Source organism: Eurytemora carolleeae, unplaced genomic scaffold (assembly GCF_000591075.1).
Source record: "Eurytemora carolleeae unplaced genomic scaffold, Eaff_2.0 scaffold77, whole genome shotgun sequence".
NCBI classification, from domain to species: domain Eukaryota; kingdom Metazoa; phylum Arthropoda; class Copepoda; order Calanoida; family Temoridae; genus Eurytemora; species Eurytemora carolleeae.
This window is the reverse complement of record NW_019396022.1, coordinates 143,793-168,897: the sequence shown is the minus strand read 5'-3', so window position 1 is coordinate 168,897 and position 25,105 is coordinate 143,793. Positions and strand designations below refer to the sequence as shown.

The following is a 25,105-nucleotide window of genomic DNA, read 5'->3' as shown; positions in this document are numbered from 1 at the left end:
CTAAAAAGATGGACACGAAGCGCTCTAAAATTCTAGTACCGTGAATACTGGATACTAGTGCACTAGTATCCAACCTGTGTTAATGCATCCTACAGGGGGTTAAACTGTTTATTTTTCAAGTTTACTATGTGTAACAGTTCAACAGCTCTAAATGCAGTTTTTAAGCACGAACCCGCACTGATGATGTTATTACAAGAACGCGGGTTCTTTAAAACTGCAAATAATGCTGCGTAAAATGCTTTTAATATATGCGTGTGTCATGCATCTGCGTTTTCCTAAAAGAAAACAAAAAATGAAGAAATAACAACAATGAAAATGTTTTTCTATTTTTATTCTAAAGCCGAATAAGAAACAAATATACATATATAACGTTTTTCTGTATTTGTGTGCAAAAAAAATACAAATTTAACTATGATTGTAAATTTAGAAGTGAAAGAAACTAAATTTTCATTTGTGTTATTGCAAATAAAAACGTAAATATTAATGTAAATTAAAATGTAAATGCTCAAGTACTTGTAAATTAAAATACAAATATAATTTTAACTGTAAACAAAATGTAAATTTAAAAGACTAAAGCAACATAAAAGTAAATATCAATGTAATTTACGTAATGTGACTTGTGTAAATGTGTGCATATGGACTTGAATGTAACTGCAATTGTAAATGCATTATTGTAACTATATAAGATAAATGTAACTCTAATTATAGAATCTATTCTGATTAAGAGTTATCTCATATATCATTAATAAATATTCAGTTGATTAGGTACAGGTCAAACTTAATTATGCATTCGTAGCATTCCGATATTTTCTCACACACATTCATATACAACTATCACACACAACAGTCACTAACTTCAGACAAAACAAGCGGTACGTGCCGGGAAAACAGGCCGTGTTGAGTCAATTCCACAGGCAGCAGGTGGGAACAACAGTCGTGCCGGTCAGGAAAAGCGGAGTGTGTTGGTGGATTTCTGAGAGAGTGAAGCACCGATGAAACACGACAGTGGCGGAGGTACACTGTAGACTCAAGAAAACTTCGGTCAGTTCTCATTTGACGCGCAAACAGTGAAGACGTATGTCATGTGAATGTTAAAATATTTTGTGAGTTTATGTCAGCAAATATAAAAATCACCAGGTAGACTACAAACTTTTTTCGACGCCAGGGAACTTTTAAAGTACATTTACTATTATATAGTCAGTCCCCTGGTGTGGATGTTGACGCATTTTTCATTATAGCTTGTAAACCTGAGATCTTGACCTGCTCTACCATATGATTATAAATCGCAGATTTGTCAAATATTTTCTGTTTGCAGTATTTTTTCCATATCACTCTTAAAATACACCAACATTTACTTTGATATTTTATTGGAGGAGAATTTTTTTTTAAATCTTTAATTCTTTTCACTTTTATCTTATTTTAATCATCATCACTCTTACTGTTTACACAACATTAAAAAAATATTCAGATTAAAGGGCGAAACTTTTTTAATTGAGGATGGGGGGGGAGGGGGGAAAAGCGGATAAATTAAGAATATTTGTTTGTACAAAGCAAACACGTTAAACGCATAAATGTCCCCCCCCCTTCCATCTACATTTTTGCGACTAGTTGTCTCTGTTAAAGGGTGTAAAACAGTAAATCTTGTGATAAAATGATGAGGGAGGATCTCTGGAAGATTTTACAAGGGGAGCAATAAAACAATTCAACCCTTTCCTCTCATCTCAAGCATTTACAAGCATACCTTGGTATATATACCCCTAGTAGGGTTTATAGAGATGTCAGGGGGGGGGGGTAGATTTGGTTAGAAAGTAAACAAGAAATGGTTTAAATCGTACAAAAGTTACAGAGTATAAGTAAGAATGTACATAGTAACAAGTACAGAAGGTACAAGTATACAAAAGTATCAGCAAGTGCAAGTGCAAGTGCAAAAGTACCAGCGTACAAGTACAGAAGTACCAAGGTACAAATATAGAAATACCAAAGTACAAGTACAGAAGTACTAAGGTACAAGTACATAAACACAGAACTATTTAGATTAGGGTGCCAGATTGAATCGGCAGGGGAATCAGCACCTGACTGAGACCCTTCCCGGAGTCGGTCTTGGGATCCCACATTGGGGGTCTTTCACGATCTTTTTCATTTATTTATTTATTAGGTGCAAATAAAATTGTTCAGAAATCATTTCAAATTAAAATAAAAATTCTTTCAATACCGAATCGCCTTTTAAGGTTCCTTTATAATTCTAATTCATGCATTCTTTCGAATTCAGGACCCGAGAAAAAAAATTTAATGCTAATTGAGAAGGTTTCATGCCTTACCTTTCCTGTTGAATTTAATTAAGTTCATGATGTTGTACGAATTAAATTAATTTAGTTACGTTTTATTACAACTTTTATACCATGAGGGTTTAAGCAAGCAAAGAGGTTCATAGAAGCATTCTTTAGGAAAGAATTTTACAAGAAATATGATCAAGTTAATTACTCTTTTGTGCTTTAATGATAGTTAAACGATATCAAATCTGTTTTAAAATCGTTTTTCTCCATTATATATCTATCCACTGCATTTTCAATTAAAATCGTTCATAAAGAAGCCACAATTTTATTATCCTTAAACGGTAATCTTCAAACCTCTCTCTGGTCAATAATGTGGAAGTATTGTCATGTTTATTTAATATTGTTTAATTCTTATAGTTTTCTTCAATCTACAGCAGAAATGCAAAAGTCCCTTTTGCAGAAAAACACCAATTCAATGTTATGAATTTTAAATAGATGAACATGAATATCTCATTCTTTTCTTGACCATACCAGTGAACACACTGTTCTAAATTAGAGATTCCACTTAAACTTCTTGAAAATACGTATAGTGAATATAACCAATTTTTTAATAATTTGTTACGATGCTCTCCTACTTTATAAAGCCCGGGTCAAACGCATAGAAACACAGAGATATATATATTATATATATATATATATATATAATATATTGTATGTATACTCTGATAAAGGCTAATTTGTCAGGGCCTGACCTCAGGCCATGTTTAGTCCTAAGCTTGATCGGCCTGAATTTATAATGAAATATGATCCTAATTTTGGAAAAATTATAAATTTAAGAACAGAGTATTTTGATCAGATGAATATTGATGGCTGTAATAACGGACTCAAATTTATTCAAAATGTTAAAATCTAGTTTTTTAAATTTTTCAGCAATTTTTTATTGTCTCTCAAAAATTTTCACGTCGAAAGATTGCCAATAATATTGCTAAAAATTTTGTATTTAATTTCTTGTTTGACGAGGTCAAACTAAATTTTTGCAAAGTTATGTATTAACGTAAAATTAGCAAAAAGTGGCCGATTTTTCGCCAATTCCTCTTAGCATAACTATTATCTTGTCTGCTATTAACATAAATTTTACATTAAAAAGTAGGGGATCACAGCCCCCCCCACACCAATTTTATTTAATACAATACCACCCCCCGCCCTTCCCTCTGGCCTTCGATACCGAGGGACCCATAAATCTGTAGAATAAGAAGACGACATTTAAGCCATCTTATTAGCATTTGATGTTGTTAAAAGGTTTTACCACTAGCTAGAGAATTAACTTATAAAATAAAATGGGTCTGTGTACACTGCACAACTTCTATGTTTCATTTTCATTGGACTATTTTTAAATGATAACTTGAATGAAACAGTCCTCTTCATGTTTCACAATTTTATGGCTGTTCCTGTAAAATTGCTATGTTAATGCTATGTTATGCTATGGACTATTCGAAATAATAACTTTAGCCTAAACATTTGTATTTTCTATTTAACAGTATTATGGTTCTTCTTGTAAAATTGCTATATTAATGCTATGTTATGCTATGGACTATTCGAAATAATAACTTCAGTCTAAACAGTTGTATTTTCTATTTAACAGTTTAATAGTTCTTCCTGTAAAATTGCTATATTAATGCTATGTTATGCTATGGACTATTCGAAATAATAACTTCAGTCTAAACAGTCGTATTTTCTATTCAACAGTATTATGGTTCTTCTTGTACAATTGCTATATTAATGCTATGTTATGCTATGGACTATTCGAAATAATAACTTTAGTCTAAACAGTCGTATTTTCTATTTAACAGTATTATGGTTCTTCTTGTAAAATTGCTATATTAATTCTATGTTATGCTATGGGCTATTCAAAATAATAACTTCAGTCTAAACAGTTGTATTTTCTATTTAACAGTTTAATAGTTCTTCCTGTACAATTGCTATATTAATGCTATGTTATGCTATGGACTATTCGAAATAATAACTTCAGTCTAAACAGTTGTATTTTCTATTTAACAGTTTAATAGTTCTTCCTGTACAATTGCTATGTTAATGCTATGTTATGCTATGGACTATTCGAAATACTAACTTTAGTCTAAACAGTCGTATTTTCTATTCAACAGTTTAATAGTTCTCAGTGTACGTTGCAAGATGATCTTCAATCCAAGCTTGCATATTTTCTATGGGAACTTTTTGCGGTTGGGAGTGGCTAAAGTTTTGTTGTAGTTTGTTGTTGTTTTAACGGTTGTAGGCTGTAGGTGGGTATTTTTAGATTTTGCATATATGGCTTGGGAGGTGGGGGAGAGGGGGGTATATTTTTGATAAAATTTCTTAAACTTTCCCAATTTTAATAAAGTAACTTTTTTCAGGATGAAAAACGGGGAGAGAACAGTTGCTGCTCGGATAGCGCAGTTTGAGATGACCGGCTCTAAACTTATTGCTAAAGATTCAAGTCCAACAGACGAGCAGGAAAACAGACACAAATATTACCACCCCCCCCCCTACTACTCCATGACCCTCATGCCATTTTTAAAAGTTTGAGGTTGGTTTAACGACTGATGTGATTGGTTAACCTTGTTGTATTGTGAAATGAAACGGTCAATTTACCGGTGTATTATGGTTAATAATACCCCGGCTTCATGCACCCTGCTCCCTGCAAATCAGGAGCAGTTAACCAGAAAAATCTATATTTTAAGTTTTCCCAGCTGAGAAGGTTTTTTATGAAGAGGTGGGGGGGGGGGCACTTTGAAATAAACAGGAGGAGAAGGTCAATTTTATGTGTCAATACTGGTAAAACTTTGTGACCAAGTAGCTCCTATAGTTTTGATTTTACGCACAAATATGAGAATAGCAAATATATTAGAGATTCAAAATACATTTGTTCTTCTCAATAGCTCTCCAACAAGAGGAGTTAGGATTTCTCCCTTTCGTGGAATTTACTTTAGCTTAACGTGAGGGGGGGGACCATGTGTATATAATTGATATAGTACTCAAAGTGGGTGTTTAGCATTAAGTGTAAACGGTGTTTAAAGATGCTTCAAGTGCAGATAAAAGAGATATCTCAGCTTAATCAAGCAATTTGAATTGTATATTTTAGTGCTTATATGCTTGGTTGTATCTCTAGGTCTAGTTAGATTGGTTTGGGTTCTGCCCACAACTAATTTAGCACGTTTTACTCATTTTGTTAGTTGCTCAATGGTTGGATGGTTTAATGATTGCACCGCCTTAATATCTTATTTAAATTCTGTCTGTGAAATCAGGTTGTTCATGGTGTCAAGGGTGGGACGAATTCTCAAGATCAGATTGTCTTTAATCGGTCGTCCGAGCTGGACGATATTCTTGAGGAGAGTAGTATAGAGGACGAATCAGACGAAGGACACAGTGATGGTTATGTGCCGACATCAAATGGAGATTCAAATAGTCCGGACTGTTCATTCCGTCTCTCCGGTAGATCTTCCTGCAGTAGTGAAGAGCTCCAGGAGAACGAAACTAGTACTAAATTTAGAACCCGGAGTAAGATCATACAAGGACTAAGTCAAAAACTTAGTTTAGATTCAGGGTTCTCTGACAGCTCTGAGTCTCACATTATCTATAATATGAAACAAGTCAATGAAGAGGAACGGAGAAAAGAAAATGTGGAAAGTCCAAGGCGTGACATGGATGAAGGAAAAGGAAAGGGTTCGGAAGAAAGTCGGAAAAGGGAAAAGTTAGAAGAAGTGGCGAATAAAAGACAAGGATCAGTAGAAAAAAGGGGAGAAGGAGAAGAGGGAAGAAGAAGGGAAGGTGAGGAGGGCCGGAAATTAAAAAGTGCAGTAGTTCATGAGACCCATGCTCTGAGCAACTCCAGCAAAATGCATCACGTCAGCAAGGTTTACTTCTACTCTGTAAGTGACATTTTACAGGAGTCTGGTAGGGGATATGAAGATAGGGAAGAGATGGAACCCATCCATCTGTCAGACCAACATCCGACATCTAACCCATCCACGCCCCGCATTTCCGCCCCGGTTTCAGAGCTCGACTATCTCGATATGATGATGCGAAGCTCACCGCAGATAGAGCGAAGCCCTCGAGTTCGAACTGGAACCAGTTCACTTCGACGAAAGCATCGAAGGGAGGAGAAGGATCGAAGCGGAAGATCGAGTCCTTTAATGAGATCGAATACACCAACCCATACGTTTCCAATCACCAACGGTTCACTTTACTCCGATCTTAGTTTGAACAGGAAGGTTGCGGAGAACCAGAGAGCGAGGAGGAGGGAAGAGAGAGATAGTTTTAATCTAACAACCTCTAGTATTCACAGTGATCTGGATAGTTTTGATAATCCTCTAGATGCGTCCCAGCATAGTTCAAATACTTCCTTCAGTCCTGGATCTAACTACTCATTCCATACACCCTCTCCCAACCCATCCAGTCATCCGTCCTTAGATATTCAATCCCTATCCAACCATTCATTCTTATCCACTAGCCTACAATTAGAAGCATTCGGAGTGCATTCTACATTTAATAGGTTAGTTTTATTATATAAAACCATTTCATTCTGATCTTCCTATTTTGCGTTCTATAATGTCAATAATTGTTTAAAATATCTTCAAATTAAATATTGAATGTCTCTAGTTAGAAAAGGTTATTAGATCAGATCAAAACAAGTGTAGGGTTTCAAAGGATGGGAAAGCCTTCTAAGATTCATGATTTAGACAGATAAAGGTTTCAATTTTCCCAGATTCAATAACATTGATTTTACTAGATTCCATCCAAAACATGGACTTTCATTTTCTATTTTATATCTTCTATCTATCGTCTATCTACTACCTTCTGCCTTTTACCTTCTTACCTTCAACCTTCAATCTTCTATCTTCTATCTTCTATCTTCTATCATCTTACATTCTACCTTTTACCTTCTACCTTCTACCTTCTACCTTCTACCTTCTATCTTCTATCATCTTACATTCTACCTTTTACCTTCTACCTTCTTACTTCTACCTTCTATCTTCTATCTTCTATTTTCTATTTTCTATCTTCTATCTTCTATCTTCTATCTTCTATCTTCTATCTTCTATCTTCTATCTTCTAACTTCTATCTTCTATCATCTTACATTCTACCTTTTACCATCTACCTTCTACCTTCTACCTTCTATCTTCTATCTTCTATCTTCTATTTTTTTATTTTCTATCTTCTATCTTCTATCTTCTATCTTCTATCTTCTATCTTCTATCATCTTACATTCTAGCTTTAACCATCTACCTTCTACCTTCTACCTTCAATCTTCTATCTTCTACTTTTTATTTTCTATCTTCTATCTTCTATCTTCTATCTTCTATCTTCTATCTTCTATCTTCTATCTTCTATTTTCTATCTTCTATTTCCTATCTTCTATCTTCTATCTTATTAAACACGATTGAACAAATTGAACGCGAATTCTCCGAACTCAACACCGCTTCTTATTCTTGTTCTGCAGGTTGCAGATTGTTTTCGCAAAAAACGGTTTGGTTTGGTTCCATTCGCACAGATTTAATTAGTTTGACAGAGTACAGTGATGGAAGGCACTTGGGCATTTTTTGTGAACATTATACAACGTACTTTTATTTTTATTCGTCCGAATTCTCTAATTTCTCTTTTTTCGTAATTCCAAGAGCCGGAGAAAAGAAATGTGTCTCAAAACATTTTATTGAAAAGTAATCAGACTTTAGTTCTCGGTGATTGCCGAATGCTTAACTAATTAATTCACTGCACCTGCAGTAGATGCGCAAGTTTTTCAGCTCATCAATCTTTTAAATCTATTGCTTTGTTTAGAGCTCTCCATGAAAACAACTCTAAAAAGCAAATGCTTGATGATCAAGTACACTCCATATTTAATCAATAAAATCTAAATTTGTGTTTTGATGAAGTCAGTTCAAAATGAAGAAAATCGAATAAGCGAAAAATACGACTCATGAAGTCGAATGAAAGTAAAAAACCAATTTGTTGAGAGGCATTTTTGAAAGGATAACAATGAATTAGAATAAGGACAATTTCTGAAATAATTCCCATCAAACCAAATATTTTGAAAATAAAAAGGATTAGAAAACATTATAAATTCACACAATATATCAAAAATTAGAGTATAATTATTCCATAAAATGCATATAATTCATATTATACAGACAGTTAGGAAGTATATATTTGCACCTTCTCAATTGTATGTGGGATTCACCAGAAATGGCAGAGGTACTAAAAAACAATTTTAAAAATAATAGAAATAGGACAGAATAGCATGAGGTGTTATATGTTAGGTTAAGATAAAACTAAAATCGAATTGCAACATTGTAACTTTTTTCTTGTCCAATTCTTTAAAAAAAGAAGTTTGTTTTTCATGCGCCGCCTTTCTAATTTGAAATGGTTGTTTTAAAGGAGTCTGCTTTAAAGGAGTCTGTTTTAAGGAGTCTGTTTTAAAGGAGTCTGTTTTAAAGGAGTCTGTTTTTAAGGAGTCTGTTTTAAAGGAGTCTGTTTTAAAGGAGTCTGTTTTTAAGGAGTCTGTTTTAAAGGAGTCTGTTTTTAAGGAGTCTGTTTTAAAGGAGTCTGCTTTAAAGGAGTCTGTTTTAAAGGAGTCTGCTTTAAAGGAGTCTGCTTTAAAGGAGTCTGCTTTTAAGGAGTCTGTTTTAAAGGAGTCTGTTTTAAAGGAGTCTGCTTTAAAGGAGTCTGTTTTTAAGGAGTCTGTTTTAAAGGAGTCTGTTTTTAAGGAGTCTGTTTTAAAGGAGTCTGTTTTTAAGGAGTCTGTTTTAATTCTCCATTCAGAGTAAATACTAACTCATATATATGTTTTTAATTTCTAATGGCATAACATTTTAGTATTCTAGTATACAATTTTAGTATTCTAGTATACAATTTTAGTATTCTAGTTTACAATGTTAGTATTCTAGTATACAATAACAGTTTAGTGGTATACAATTTTTTTGTATATTTTCTTTTTATCCATTCTTTATAAACAAACCTTATTGTGCAGAACCAAGTGAAAGTTTGCAAAAGATGAAAAATATGTTTGAACCTCCTCTATTTATAAACTATGGCGTATAATCAGGTCAGAGATTAGATTATAGACCTTTAATACTATATCTAATGGAGATTACTGTACTAAAAGAGAAAGGGGGGGGGGTGAATTGTAGAAACTAAAACAAAACATTATTTACAAACACGATGCTTGAAAAATTGATAATAAGTAATCATCAATTATAAATGTTGATTAGAAAGTATCTCACGATAGCGGTGAAATTAAGAATAATTATCTGTAAAGAATTTTATGTAAATTAATCATGAAGCGATTAGACTATATTCCTCGGGGGTGTATGAACATATAGAGGAACCGTAGCTAATCCACTAATTATGGTTTTAATGAATTTTAGACCAAAAATTGAATTTGTTTTGAGATTCAACAGGAGATACAAATTTTTGGATTTAAATTTTGAAAAATGTTGTGTTTTTTTTTCGCTGTAAATAAGCCCTATTTACACACCCTATTTTTTTTGTACATTTGAAAATTATAGCAACAAAACTTTTTCTGTTTTCTTTGGTGAATTTCCAGACATCTTTTTAACAATTTTTTGTTTTTGGGCCGGCCACACGGTTTACCAATAATTTCCTGAAACACAAGGCTTCGCAACTCTTGTAATATTATTGGCTTTGCTGTTTTTTTAAATATATTTGAGAATGATAACAACAAAATTTTGCTTTGTTGACAAAATTCTTAAAATTTTGACAAGCCGTATAATTCATAAGTTCCGTCTGCAGTAGACACTTTTTTAGACAAGCTTTTCTGCTACACCCTGTGCCCCCCCCCCCCACCATTGTATTTTGTGCCCCTCCAAAACATGTAATTGCGCATCTTTCTCGGCATTTACAGCGGCGGTAAATCATGTTTAATTCGACATTCATACCGACCCCGGTGTCCAGGTATTTCATGCTTAAAAACTATTCTTTTTAATTTTTACATTTACCAAATTCTTATTCGTTTTTAAAAACTATTTCGTGCTTAGGGAATACAAGTTTTTAAAGGGTTAGCATTTTTGATCTAAACTATTTTGCAGCTATGTAAACCAATCATAGGGGAAGACAGACCAATTTACGTTTCCGACCTAAGAATTGTTTTCCGGCTGGCCACGCGCGGTTAACCTCCATGCAATGTCGCAAAATAATTTGAATGGCCTAAATCGGAAATAACATTTGGTCTGAAACCCAATAGTTCGTTTAATACATCACCGTACTTTTCCTAAATCATTTTGATTGTGGCGCGTTGAGCTCTAAATTCCAGTCCAGCGTAGGAATCTCTGAAGCAGGACCTAATTTTAGTCCTAATTCTGATCGGTTTAGGCCAGGGGCACTCTTCATGATTTAAAATGAAGCGAGGGCCGGCTTAAAGCCAGGACTATACCAATTATCTAAAGTAGAGTAGATGCAGGGGTGTGTAAAGGGGGTGGGGCTGTGGGAAGTAAGCCCCCTCCCATTTATGAGAGAGAAAATAGGGTTCCTAGGGGTTTTAGTCCCCAATACAGTCTAATCCTAGCCCCCCTCGCCACATTCCTGTGTACGCCCCTGGGATAGAGGGTAGAGGGAAGAGGGACAAATCTCTTTATTTCCTGACTTCAGTTTGGGTTCAAAAATAGAACTTCTAAATTTGGAATTGGGTTAGGATGGGGGGGCTGGGTGTGTCATTTGTCCAATCTTAAATTTAATTAAATAATGATTTGTCGTATAGAATTTAAATGCTTAACCTTGACCAGATGTGTACTTACCAAATCTATAAATATAATAAGATAAGATATTATGTATATATATGTATATGTGTGGCATTGTACATTAATACAATAAATACAGTTTAAAGGGACTGTCCTTGTAAATTCAAGTAACCTAACATCAAAAAGGGACAAGCCCGATTTACTATGGTATCTTTAAATCTTATCTTAACGTTAATGTGGAAGAAATCGTCGTTTTTCCAGCTTGATGAGTGTTAAATTCTGATTATATCCCCATTGTTTTTTTAAGCAGAAATGCGCAGGTCACTTTAAGAGTATAAATATTTAGCTTATTATTGATCAGTCGGAGTTTTAGGGGTACCTTTCTGAATTGAACATGTGGAAAATACGTCTAGGTTTAATCCCTTTAAGAAAATTCAAAAATAAAACAACTCCAGAATTTCTGAAATAAAACGATTTGTTTTCTTTTGTTTATATATTCAATAAATGAAATGCATACTCTTTTGTAAATTCTAAAAGTGAACAAAAAAATTTTTTTTTGATAATTTATGTATTTTGAGTGAGATGATATTTTAAGAAATTCAGTCTGATCGAATGAAAGCATATAATTTAGAAGGTGGTTTAGAGTGTGTAGTTTATTAAATAATTTCTGAACTTTATGGTTGATGGAAGGTTATTGAAGCCCCCTTCCCTCCATGGATGTATGCCTGGGTAGGAGTAAGTGCTTAATTAAGCAGTTTATAGAGAGAGGGGTGGAGGACTTGGATGAACAGATTAACTCACAGCTTGTCTTTAATTATATTCATTGGGTAAATTCCTTACACTCTCTCTCTATCTTTCTTCTTCATTTGGTCAAACATTGCTTTCCAAACATCAATTTGTCTCTCTGAAAATCTACATATTCAATCTTTTGTTTTAACAGTATTGGGTATTTTATCTCACTGTTGGTCAATTGTTTTGTATTTAACTATTGGAATATTAATCACTATCTTCAATATGCATAATGTACATTCAGTGGAAACCATAAACTGTGGAATAGGAAGACGACATTTATGCAAACTTATATTTATACATCGGTTCAAAAACTGTCTCAATCCAACCAAAATTGTTTGCTAAAAATTGGTTTATCTGATACTAATTTTAGTGTTCAAACCTTTGAAGGTGTTTTGTTGGGGGGGGGGGGGGGGGGTTGAGTTAAGACATCTTTCGAATTGAGATGGGAATTTAATGCTAGCAGTAGAATATCCAAATTCTTTTCCAAGAAATTGTATTTCAAGTTTATTAAAAAATGCATTTTTAACAAACCATCTTTACAATATGGTGACAAAACAAATTAGGAATTTAAAAATTATACAAAAAGGCGAGAACCTTTCGAGATATAGAGAAAATTTAAGTCCAAAAATTTTATAGCACGTCGTGCCAAAATAATAGTGTTATAAGTAATTTTATGAAACGTTTGTGTACTTGTCTTGTTTCAATGGCTATTTCTATAGATCAAAAAAGCTTTGAAACAAAGCAGAAGTAAAAAAAATAAAGTTGATTTCAATTTTATTTAAATATCCTAATTTTTTTGGAGAAATCCGGGAACCAATCAAAACTTTATAGCACAACGTGCTATGATGTACAGCTAATTTAACTTTATAGCACGATGATTACTTTATAGCACGTTAATTATGAAATGCACGATGAAGTGAGTAAAAATGATAAAAAAGTATTTGTTCTATGTTTTGGAATCTATACTTTGGAATTTGGTAAAAGCATTAACAATATAACTGGGCGGAATTTCTAGATGGTATCTTTACAGTTCTACGATTAGTCTCATCTTTATGATGTTTCCTTCAAGATTGTTAGAACAATAAACCATGGTTCACTTTAATATTTGGTTCAAGTTATTTGCACGCAATATTACTTGGGATTTTGCGTGTTCAAGGTATATATCCTACAGGTAGGGGATAGGGATGTCAAGGTGTGTTTAGTAAAGGTAAGGGGATTTTGCGTTTCCAAGGTGTATATCCTACAGGTAAGGGATATGTATTTCAAGGTATGTTTACTAAATGTAGAGGGGGATTTAGGGTGTACAAGGTATATATCCTACAGGGAAGGGATATTAATTTCAAGGTATGTTTACTAAAGGTAGAGGGGGATTTGCGTTTTCAAGGTATAATCCTACAGGTAGGGGATATGGATTTCAAGGTATGTTTACTAAAGGTAGGTGGATTCGGCGTTTTCAAGGTATTATACAAAAGGTGGGGGATTGTTTACCATGAGGAAATACAACTGTTAGTAAACAAGCCCGGCCTGCTATGCCTGTCTAAAAAAAAAAGTTACAATCTTTGTTCACAATTTTTGTTCTTGTTTTGACAAAGCTAGTTCCTAATACTCCACAGTCGTGTACACCGTACAGTGTACACAAACCCTAGCCCCCTCTACATTTGGTATACATACCTTGGTCTTCCTCTTAACTTGAGCAAGAAATATGTAATTGTACACATGGGAATATTGTAAACAAAAACTGTTTTAACTTTATGTACAGACTAAGTACAAGCCAGACTTTTAATTGAGTATCGTTGAACAAAACTTCCGATTTTTCTTTTAGGGGTCGTCTTCGCATTTGTGTAAATCAACTTAAAAAGATTTTATAAAATTAACGACGTAAAATAATATTATTTTATCAATAATATCAAAAGTTTCCTTACCCCATTCGTAAAACCCAGTTTTCGATACTGGGTTTCATAACGATACCCTGCCTTAATTTTTGGGCTCTGGGAACAGTTGTTTTTAAACATCTTTGTAGATTCCAATTAATAAGGGGGGGGGGGGGGGAGGGGGGGATGGTTTTTGTACACATTTTTGTGTGACGTTTTAGTTTTATCAAATCAATAATAAAAATCGTAAATAAAGGTCGGAATTTTCAAGTACAGGGTAGAGTAGGGTTTGTAAAGTCATATTGTTTTCAAACTGTTTATCTACAATAACCATATTCTACAGTGATAACCAGAAAACTCTGGAATAAGAAGTCGACTTTTAAACTCAAGGTATAACTTTAAAGAGTCCAATAGAATGAGAATGAGAAACAGCAATTGTGCAGAGTAAACAGATCCATTTCACTTAATTCGTGGTTTAATAAGTTTTCTAGTAAAGCTATTTGCTTTGAAATAACATCAAATGCACTTCAGTAATGCTTTAGTGTCGTCTTTCTATTCTACAGTTTTCTGGTTATCACTGCAAACAGTCCTAAAACCTACTAGTTTAATGTAAACCATTTTTTAGTCCTCATGCTCAAACTGGTAGATTTAACAGTGGAAATTATTATTTTGTTTTGTTTATTTTTCGAAGCGTTTTTCACAAAAATATTGGATATTTTATCACTGTTTGTCTATCTTAGATAAATACAGACTATTTTGAGGCAGTTTGCTTGTATAATAAACCTTACCAATATACAGTGATAACCAGAAATCTGTAGAACTGGAAGACGACATTAAAGCAATAATAAAGTTTATTTGATGTGGTTACAAAGCAAATAGCTTTACTAGTTAATAATTAAATCACTTATTATGTAAAATGGGTTTACACTGAACAATGGCTGTGTCTCATCTTCATAATTTGAGACAAAAAGTCGACAAAAAGTCCTATTTCAGAGTTTTCTGGTTCTTACTGTACATAAAACATTTTTTACTTTTGCTCGTCAAATTTTTTATTTATTTGTCTTTCGAAAACAGTTTTTGTTAACTTTTTATTGTTCAGGAATTTTAATGGTCTTAGAAGAATGCCTAAAATTCAGAACAGACCACATTTTCTAGATTTAAAAAGAATTTTATGACTTAAAAACTCTAATCATTATTTTTTATGGGTCTCTTTGCACAATCTTTAAATTTTAATGTCCTCGGCTAAATTATTCAGTTTGTAAGGAAGGAACAGTGCTAAAATTAAATTAATTCTTTTCATCAAGTTTTATTATTTAAATTTAGTGAAGGCAACACCTTGTGTTTTTCCTACCCACGCCTACGGTCCAAGATAAACAAGAAATATGTAAACCTAACTTTCCACTGCATTGTTTTCCCACATCCCCCCCTACCCTCCCCCTCCCCCGTATAAAAAGTTGGTTTGATTTCTGAGAAAAAGTGGCCTAGATATAATATAAGTATGTATGCATACAGGTTTCTTCTCACATCTGTTTTACTTCTGGTTTCAATAGAACCATAGGATTACAGGAAACACAAACTGTAGTTAGAACCAGGGGTAAAGAGGGGAGGGGGCAGAGGGACATTGCCCCTTAAAATTTACGTTTCCCCTTTCAAAGCTTAAAAGTTAAAATTTGCTCTGTAAAATTGCATTATTATTCATTGTAATCTGATTTTAATAATGCAGTTGATGAAACTTTAACTTGAGCCAAAACATGGAAGACCAAAAAGTTCTATACGAATTACAAGCAAAATGGTTTTAGTAAAGGGGGGCAGCAGCACCCCTCCCCCCACATTCATGGGTAAAATAGCTATTAACTCACATAAAAAAAGCTCTTTTTGAAACATATATTTAAATTCGAGATACAAATATGAGGAAATTATGTTTAGGAATTGAACACAAGTTCTAGAGTTACATAGTACATACCAAAATTTATTACCCTGGTACATACTAAGTAAAATCTGTTTTTCATGCTCTCCATTCAGAGTAAATACTAACTCATATATATGTTTTTAATTTCTAATGGCATAACATTTTAGTATTCTAGTATACAATTTTAGTATTCTAGTTATTTTTTATATGAATGATGGATCATCCCATGTCAGGCTTCGACATCCGTCTTGTGTTTACATTACCGCCCAGAGACAGTACACTGCAGTACAAAATAGGCGTACACCTCTGAAATAACTTTCCTTGCATTATAACCTTGGACCGGGGGGTAGGGGTGAAGGATGGGGGGGGGCTTCAGGGTAATTGAAGGAAAGCAATGTTTAAATTTCTGATAAACAAAACTTATTTAGAAATAGATAGATAATGGTACTTTCAACAGTTCTTGCTGCCAAAATTATTCATGCTCTTAAAGAGAGTGTTCTCGAAAATTAAGATGGGTTCCTTGAAACCGAGAATGGTACTCTGTTTTATCAAATAAGTTTTTGGTTGTTTTATGGTTTACAGTTTTTCATTAGAATTTTATTAAAAAAAATATTTATTTTCTCGTGACACCATGTTTATCGTATTTTCTGAGTGAAAACACCCACCTATAGAGAAAGGAAAACACGGATTCCTTGAATATCAACATTTCTACACTAATTTACATAAACAGAGTGTTTTTGTAGAGTTGGGGGGGTTATTATTATTATTGTAGTATTGTATGTGGATCTGGTTGTGTGGGCTCCTGGTTATCTGAGCTGAGGAATGTTCATGAATCTGAGTGTACCATCATGTTGCAGAGCAAGCCGGTCAAACGGTGGGAGGGGGACGGAGATAAGGAGGGTGTACTCCAGGTAACTATCTATCTATCTATATATCTACAGTGAAACCCTTAATAACGAATACACCGGAAGAATTTATCAAATGTCGTCTTGACAATTTTTCAATGAATTTTATACTATATTGCGTAAATTTCAGTATTTGCGAAAATAAACAAATAGCCATGAATATGCGAGAACAGTTTTAAAGAGTTTCATATAGTCATTTAATTAAAAAACCAAATATCTGCAACATTCCATTATCAGAAAAAGAAGAATACGACATTTGATGAATTCTTTCGATGTATTCGTTATTAAGGGTTTCACTGTATCTAACCTTATTTCTATCTATCTTTCTTTCTTTCTATATATATATCTCTAGGTTAGAGAGAGGGTTAGAACTATCCAGGATAGAGCTCATACAGTGTCCAGTGTATTCTCTAACCTCTGCAGGTAAGAGCCAAAAACATATTTATTTTATTCGATTCACTCTTTTTCATTTCGATATTATTCAGGGTGCAGAAAGCTTTTAAATCAAAAATATTTTACACACTTTTATAATTGGCAGTTTACAAGCATGGCTTTGTTCACTATTACATGCTCGAATTTACTAATCTTTGCAATCTGATGTCGTAAACCTTTGACAGTTTTGATACCAGGTTGCGAAGATATGGAATTCTAAAAATCATATTTATAGACTGGTTCACAAGACTGCATACTACACACTCATTTACACAAAAATACTTTTTTTAAAACGGTTTAAATTACGTGCAAAATTAAGACATCATTTATATTATTTAGCCCGAAGGACACCCTGTATAAAAGTTAAATATGATGTACACTCCATATTTTTAATACTCTTTAACGAGTCAAGGATCCCATGAAGGTTAATGTTTAGATATCTGTATGGAACATAAATATATAAAGGTTAATGTTTAGATATCTGTATGGAACATAAATATATAAAGGTTAATGTTTTCCATAGGCAAGCATATTTTACTTTAATTTCCTGAGAACTCAAATTTTATTTTCTCTTTCAAACATTTTTCAAATTTCTTTTACAACGATTAAATTGTTTAAGATTTTTCTTATGACGGTAATTAAACATTTCACATTTTCTCAGGAAACTCAACATTCATTTAAAAGTTAGAGTTTAGATTTTTTTCCAAATAGAACTGTTGAAGTAGTTTTAAAGTGGTCATGTTCGATTTTCAATGGTATTAATATTTGTTTGGGTAACAATGATGAAGATATCTTTGTTCGATTCACTTAAAATTGGTTGTTTCCAAGTGCGGTTCTCTGTAAAGTTGTCTTCTGAAACTGAAATAGAAATAGAAATGCCTGAATTTAACACTTATTAAAAATATTACGATTCTTTTCTCATTAATAAATCGGGCATTGCACCTCTTTAAATGGGTGTCATAAGAATGTACGTAGACAGTTCCTTTAACCCTATCCAACTATATTAGAATTTACGTAGACAGTTCCTTTAACCCTATCCCGATATTAGAATTTACGTAGACAGTTCCTTTAACCCTTTCCCGATATTAGAATTTACGTAGACAGTTCCTTTAACCCTATCCCGATATTAGAATTTACCCCCCCCCCCATAGGATTTTGCCCTTGGAAATAAGCCTGTAGCTTTATTTTTGATTGCCCTCCACCCTACCCTGTGCATCAAAATAAAGTTGTTCACAACTATGAAGTTGAAAAAGTGAAGGAGTTTGAGCGTTTTAGTGTAAGCCTTTTTAAAACCACAGGGGGGGGGGAAGCAACCCGCACCCCAATCGTGATAGGGTTAAATTTGAATCTTGTCAGCCGTTATTCTTTCATTGTACAATTATTCAAGATCTATTGAACGTTAAAATAAATCTAAATAAAAACTCAAATTGATTTTTTGCGTTAAAATCTCTAGTTTTTTGGGTGAGCGAGCAAAGAAGGATTTTAACCAGGAACAGGCTTAAGCTGAAAATAGAACTGGTAGAAATACGACGAGAAATAGATTAATATAAATTTACAACCATAGATAAAGATAGATTGCGCATAAGACGACATTTTTCATCTTGAAAGATATAAATGTACAGAGATGTTTTAAAGATATTCCTATTATATAGATTACCTAGATCGGTTGTGAACATTGGCTGTTCTCATGTCATTGAGTATTTGTGGTGTACATGAGTTCTGTAGAGAGAAATTTAAGTTAGTTAATGAAATATTGTTGTTCAAATAGTTCCATTCCCGGAGTTATTTTACACTCTATTATGAAATCCATTAAAACACCAAACCAACCGGCTTATCATTGAAGTACACTTTGACCCCTAGAAGTATGAGTTCGCGGACTGTACAATTCTTGGTGATTTTGCGTACATAAGCTATCTATGTTTATTTATTTATCTATGTTTACAACACTGTCACGCATAGAAATATGGCATAGGAAGACGATATTCAAACGGACTTCAAATACAATTTGAATTGATTCGTCATGCCAAGTTGGTAATGTCTGATTAAGTATGAATAATATTACCATGTTTTTGTTTCTTTAAACTGTTCATTTTCATTTGCGGGTTCGATTCGAAAGTGACTTGCACATAATTCCTTGTACAAATGAATGTAGCAATTACTTGAATCAAACAAATTTCGAGTCAGAAAAAATGGTTTTATCTTCCACATTTGTTGTGATCTGATTAAGGTTTTAAGTTCTAAATCTGGCATAGCCATCTTTATATGTATTTTAAAGAACCTAATGTAACTTTTGTATCCCATCGTATTAGTTACAAAGATAAATTTGTGGTCTTGAGGTTTCCCTTGCTGTAATGTGTACTCAGGGGCGTATACAGGGGTTTTATAGGAGAGGGGGGGCAATTTATTTTCAATTTTGTTCAACCGGTGGGAGGCAGTTAGCCCTCCTGAAAATCATAACCACCACCTCTCGAGGGTTTGGGAGCTAAGTCCCTTTACCTCCCCCCCCCCCTCCCTCTATTCGCCCCTTTGTGCACTGGGTAAACACTAATATATATTTACGGTTACCTATTTGTTTTTAAAAAACCTTTAATTTCAACTTATAATTTATAATTTTTCTGTTTTTTTTTGGGATTTTTAACCAGTTAAAAGCAACATTACAAACCATTCTCTTAATAAAAATAGCTATACATTTTACACTAAATTCAGATAAAATCCATTTAATCTATATAGATAACAAATTGTTAAATAATTCTCACCTAAACACTTATTTCATACTTTTAGATTTGCATTCATATCCTTTTCTTTAGCACAAAATACTTTTAAATTTGCACAAAACACAATTCATGCAAAAAGTTGTAACAAGGCTTTCTTGTTCCCACACAAAATACTGCTAAACGGACCGAACTAATTACATAGTAATTAATGTAATAATTATACAGTAAAGTGTTTTTAAATTTATCATGATTGGAGGGGGGAGGGGGGTGTAGGGAACGGAGGAGGGGGAAGGGTGGAATGATATGACCGGACTAAAATTAAGCCAAAAAATAAAAATAAAATATTAAAAAATCAGCTAAATTCTTTGTCAAATAATTACTACGTGAGTTGAATTATCTGTTTTTTTGATAAAAATTTATTATTGGACATATTTTGAGTGTTTTGGGGTATTTTCTAAAAGATTTGAAAGTATAATCCATATTTTCATGGACATTTTCCGCGCTTTATTTCGTGTTGCATGATGTAGACAAGAATAGAGTAAAGCCTAATATTGAAATTATACAAACTGTTGCATCTATTCAACTCTTCAAAATAGTTTATAAACCTCACCCCCTCCCCTCAACCCCCAACACCATAAATTTTGGCGGGCTTGTCATAAAAATGCATTTTTTCAAGTTCTCGGGGTCAGAGCTCTTCCACCAACACTACTCATAACAGTTCCTAGATATTTAACGTGTCTTTGGTTCATGGAAAAATATTCAGTTTTAAAGGGACTGTAAACGTAAATCCATGCCAAGATGATTATGCCCGATTTGCAGATTTTTCTGATCAAGCTTGAATTAGATATCAATGTTTTTTTCATTGGCTGTTTCTTCGCGAAAGTGACTTGCACATTTCTTATAAGATACAGCTTTCAAGGTTACAAGGGTACCGTTGTAAATCGGGACTTGTCATCTCTGCATAGAGGGTCCCTTGAAGTTACGCTTACAGTCCCTTTAAAGAAACATTTGTTCAAAATTCTTCAAGGAAATAATTTGTTAAACGGAGTGTAGGTTTCAACTGTATTATTTTCATTTTTCTACCAGGCTATGCAAAGAAATATGTTCCTTTATCTAAAATTTGTGAATTGAAAGAAGATGGGCTTAAGTTTAGTCTTAATTATGAAACCATGCTATAGCACCGTAACTGTAACCGTGGAGTTACTTTATTTTGTAATTTTTATTTTTGTTCCTACCCGAATTGTTAGGATGATCAACATTTTTTTTTGTAAAATATATTGTAAGTTTGTTTACTTAAACAGCTTACAATGAGTTATTTTTACAACAACAAAAAATGAGTTAATAAAGGGTAAATAAATCTGAAAACACTCTTACAGGGTTTTATCCTTTAGGGTAAAACAAGAGTTTAAATCTGATATTTTGTAGGGAAGTCTCTGATGGAGCCCGGAGTAAACTGCTTCCTTACATTCAATCCCTCATTCATCAAATCAACCTTTTCTTCCTGGAGTGTGAAAATCAAGATTGGACGGTGGCTGACTTAACCCATTTCCCCGGATTCCGGTCATCCTCCGCCCAGGCCGGAACTAGAAACCTGGCGGCGGAACAAACCCGCCTTTTGGCCGTTTGCGAAGAGGTTCGAACTTGTATCCTAGCGGAGAGCGGAGACTTGGTTCGTAAAGTGACTCAGATTGGTTCCTCCTTCTCGCGTATAGTAGAGCTTATCCTTGGGGTTCAGGTTGGACGCTGCGTAGCTCAGATAGGACTTGGAGATCATGAGACAACTCTGAGCTGTGTCACCTCACTAGCTCTTGAGGGAAACAATCTTTGTCGTCTTCTCGTCTCTCACGGAGCTCTCGCGAGCATACTCGCTCTAACCTCTTCCACTCACTCTGTACCAGTACGGATATCAGCTCTTCGCGCCCTAGGATCAATCTGCTGTGTTCTAGAGGGAATACAAGGGTTTGCCAACCTTGGTGCTCCGGATATAGTTGTAGGTATACTAGCAGACCGTGGTTTAGGAGAGGGGGAGAGAAGGGAGGCTGCTGGAGTACTAGCACAAGTAACTAGTCCTTGGATAGAAGGGAATACAGGGTTCCCTGGTATACAGAACCTAGTCTCAGATATTGTTTACTCTCTGAAAGGTAAATTGTGACTTTTATCATTATTATTACTTTTATTATTATTATATTATTATTATTATTATTATTATTATTACTATTATTATTACTATTATGATAATTATTATTTTTGTTATTATTATTTTAATCAATAATGTTCTACGACGCTTATAGTTGCGCCTGAACTACTAATTCTATCTTACCTAAAATGTTTTAATTGCCCATTATCAATGCATGTCAGTAATCTTCAACAGTTGGCGTATTGAGCTTTAAAACTAACAGCTCTGTCAATGATTGCTCTCGAAACTAAAAACAGAGATAAGCCTGGAAATTCTGACTATTTTTAACATCCCTAAAATGGGTGGAATCTTTAAAACGATAGAAAAGTTAAGAAAAAGAGGAAGAATGCCGCGTATCAAATTGTATTTTTTTCTCAAGTTAAATCGTATTCAGATCCAACCCATATACAGTTTTAACAGCTGTTGAAAGACTTTAAATGGCCTCAGTTGTTGACTTTTATCTTAGCATTTTGCATCTCTCAGGGTATACAAGAAAGTAGCAGAGCAAAATTAGCTTAATTCATTTTTTATAATTCGAACTTTTTATTCAAATGGACTAATAATTACTATTAATATAATATATGTAATTATTATTATCATTATTAAAAGTGTTATCATTATTATTATTGACATAATTGATATATTTATCTAGACTTACTTCGGAAAACATGTTCCCTTGAAACCTTCCTGCTTTGCTCAGCTGCCCTCGCTAACCTTAGTTCCCTTCTACCCCTGGCTCTTCCAACCATATCTTCCGCCGCTCTCCTTCCTATTCTACTAAACCACTCCGCCGCAGCATCTGCCTCAGTGTATATCCAGGACCAGATAGTTACAGTGATCGCTAATCTGGCGAAGATCGGTGGAGCTCGAAGTCAAATGATCGAAGGATCGGCACTTCATCTTCTAGTTCGAATTCTTGGGACAACTTGTCCGAATAAATCTGACGCGGCATTGATCGCCGCTACAGAAAGAACAGTTAGTAAATCCGCCATCGCTTTAGCCCGCCTTTGTTTAGACCCCGCCTCCGCCGATAGTGTTGTCAGGATCGGCGGTTTAGATAAACTTCTAGAAGTGGCCAGATCCGCCGAAAATAACGAAACCGTTAAAATCGCTGCAATGGCTGCGATAAAAACAATTACTATTTATTGCAGTGCTAGTCTAAATTTAGATCTTGAACAAGAAATTATCGATCGGCGGCGATCAAATGATCGACAGGGATCGGATGATCGGTGGGTTACGGAGGTCAAAGGTCGCCATTGCGGCTACTACACTACAGAAACCCCCATTTCTAGTCTTGAGAGCTTTGTATAAAAAAATATTATGTAATTTCAAAATTAACCTCAATTGCCATCTTTATGTTTTAATAACTATGTACATATTATTATTATAAACTTGTACACAATTGTACACTTTACCATTAACATCATTGATTAATTCATTCATTTTTGCAATATTTTCTTAATTTTGCCTTATTTTCAGTCAGTATAAATGCAGTAAATAACTGAAAAGCAATCGGCTCTTCTCTTCTAAGTGAATTGATGTAAGATTTAAGAAGAACGCTCTACTCATAATCAAACTAAATTTAGAAAATTATATTGAATAGTTATGTTTGAGAAATATCTACACAGATTGTTCTAAAAAATTGTGTCTACTGCATTGTTTACATTCGGCCTAAGCTGGTTTGTTCATGTTCCACTCGTAAACTGTACTGCTGACTTAAATCTTTTATAGCTTCCTGGCGTTTATATTTCTTGAATTTTATTCAATCCATTTATAGCTCTTTTCATTGATTAATTGAAAACACATTCCTCCATTGAGAGATCCTTCAATCTATTGATCACTACTTCATTCTTCCTTCCACTCTCATATACATCATGATAAACACTTAGATTTCCATCTACTGCACCCGATATATAACCAATATATCATACAAACATCAATCTATCCTTCCTTCTATACCAGACAGTCATTATTCAATCTTCCGCACTAGTAAATCTCTGATGGGTTGATCAGGCCCGCCTTTTTTATATTCTAAACCGGATGTCCCAATATTCGATGGAATTGAGTTTTTTTAATACATGTATCTTTGTAACCGATGTCGCAGACCTTCGATATTTCAAACCAAGAATTATGTTACATCAAAATGTTGTAAGTTTAAAATACAAAAGGTTTACACAAGGTTGCAATGATATAAGGATTAAAAAACTTAAATTCCTTTTTCAACAACAACTTTTTTTCTGATTTTCTTTTGAGGCAATGGACATTTTTGATAGAAGTATATCTCAGGTTTCTATGACAAGCTGTTGGACAAAATAGTTCGACGAATTGAAAGCTTCCTTGACCTTTTTATTCTTTCGTTTGAGTGCATTTCCTATACAGCCACTTTATGCTACTGGACAACGGATGGGAGGGGATGGGGGGGGGTTAAAAAGTATTTTGAATAAAATATTATGCATATGAGGCATGGAAGGGGGATGGGGGGTTGTATTGGCTCTACGAATTAGTCTCAATTGCCTGTTCTCATAAAGTTTACAATCATCATATTATTATAGAATAATCTATTCATCTTCATCATTGTTCTATCTCTACTCATTCATATTTGTTTATTGTCTCACAAGAACTAAGTAATTATTCTCAACTCATGATATGTATTCAATATCTCAACCCCCGCCCTCAACCCCCATTTCTTCAGGCAATATTTACGTGCTTTTAAGGGGACTGTCGACAAATCTTTTCATCTGTTCCTTTTTCATGTCAGCGATTCTGTGAAACCAAATCCTCTTAAATCCCTTTAAACCCTTTTCAATTTCTGTTAATTCTGATCTACTTTTCTATTCCTTTGTTTCCCTTTATATTCCTCTATATCCCTTTCTTTGTATCCCTTTTCTCCCCTCGTTTATCTATTGCTATCCCTAGCTGTGTCCCATGTATCTCTCTGTATCCTCCTGTATCCTCCTGTATCCTCATGTATCCCCCTGTATCCTCCTGTATCCCCCTGTATCCTCCTGTATCCCTCTGTATCCTCCTGTATCCTCCTGTATCCTCCTGTATCCTCCTGTATCCTTCTGTATCCCCCTGTATCCTCCTGTATATCCTCCTGTATCCCCCTGTACCCCCCTGTAGTCTCCTGTATCTCCTACTGTGTATATGTAGTATAATGGTATTGTTTAGTTTAAGATGGATTGAATATGTCTTCCTACTCTGCTATGGCTGTGAATCATTCAATGAAATAAATATAGTTAAAAATAGTTCATTTTAATACAGATGCAAATTGTGTGAGTTTTCCTT

The 25,105-nt window shown here is 34.0% G+C and overlaps 1 protein-coding gene across 1 annotated transcript; it reads left to right on the top strand.

Moving 5' to 3' along the window:
• Positions 1 to 942: 942 nt before the first annotated feature.
• LOC111699674 (uncharacterized) lies at positions 943 to 24,245 on the top strand. Its single transcript, XM_023470434.1, has 7 exons — positions 943 to 1,137; positions 4,682 to 4,781; positions 5,573 to 6,819; positions 16,363 to 16,501; positions 16,848 to 16,918; positions 21,067 to 21,782; positions 22,470 to 24,245. The coding sequence occupies exons 1-7, from the start codon at positions 1,112 to 1,114 to the stop codon at positions 23,126 to 23,128; spliced, it is 2,958 nt and encodes a 985-aa protein (XP_023326202.1). The 5' UTR covers positions 943 to 1,111; the 3' UTR covers positions 23,129 to 24,245.
• The last annotated feature ends 860 nt before the right edge of the window (positions 24,246 to 25,105 follow it).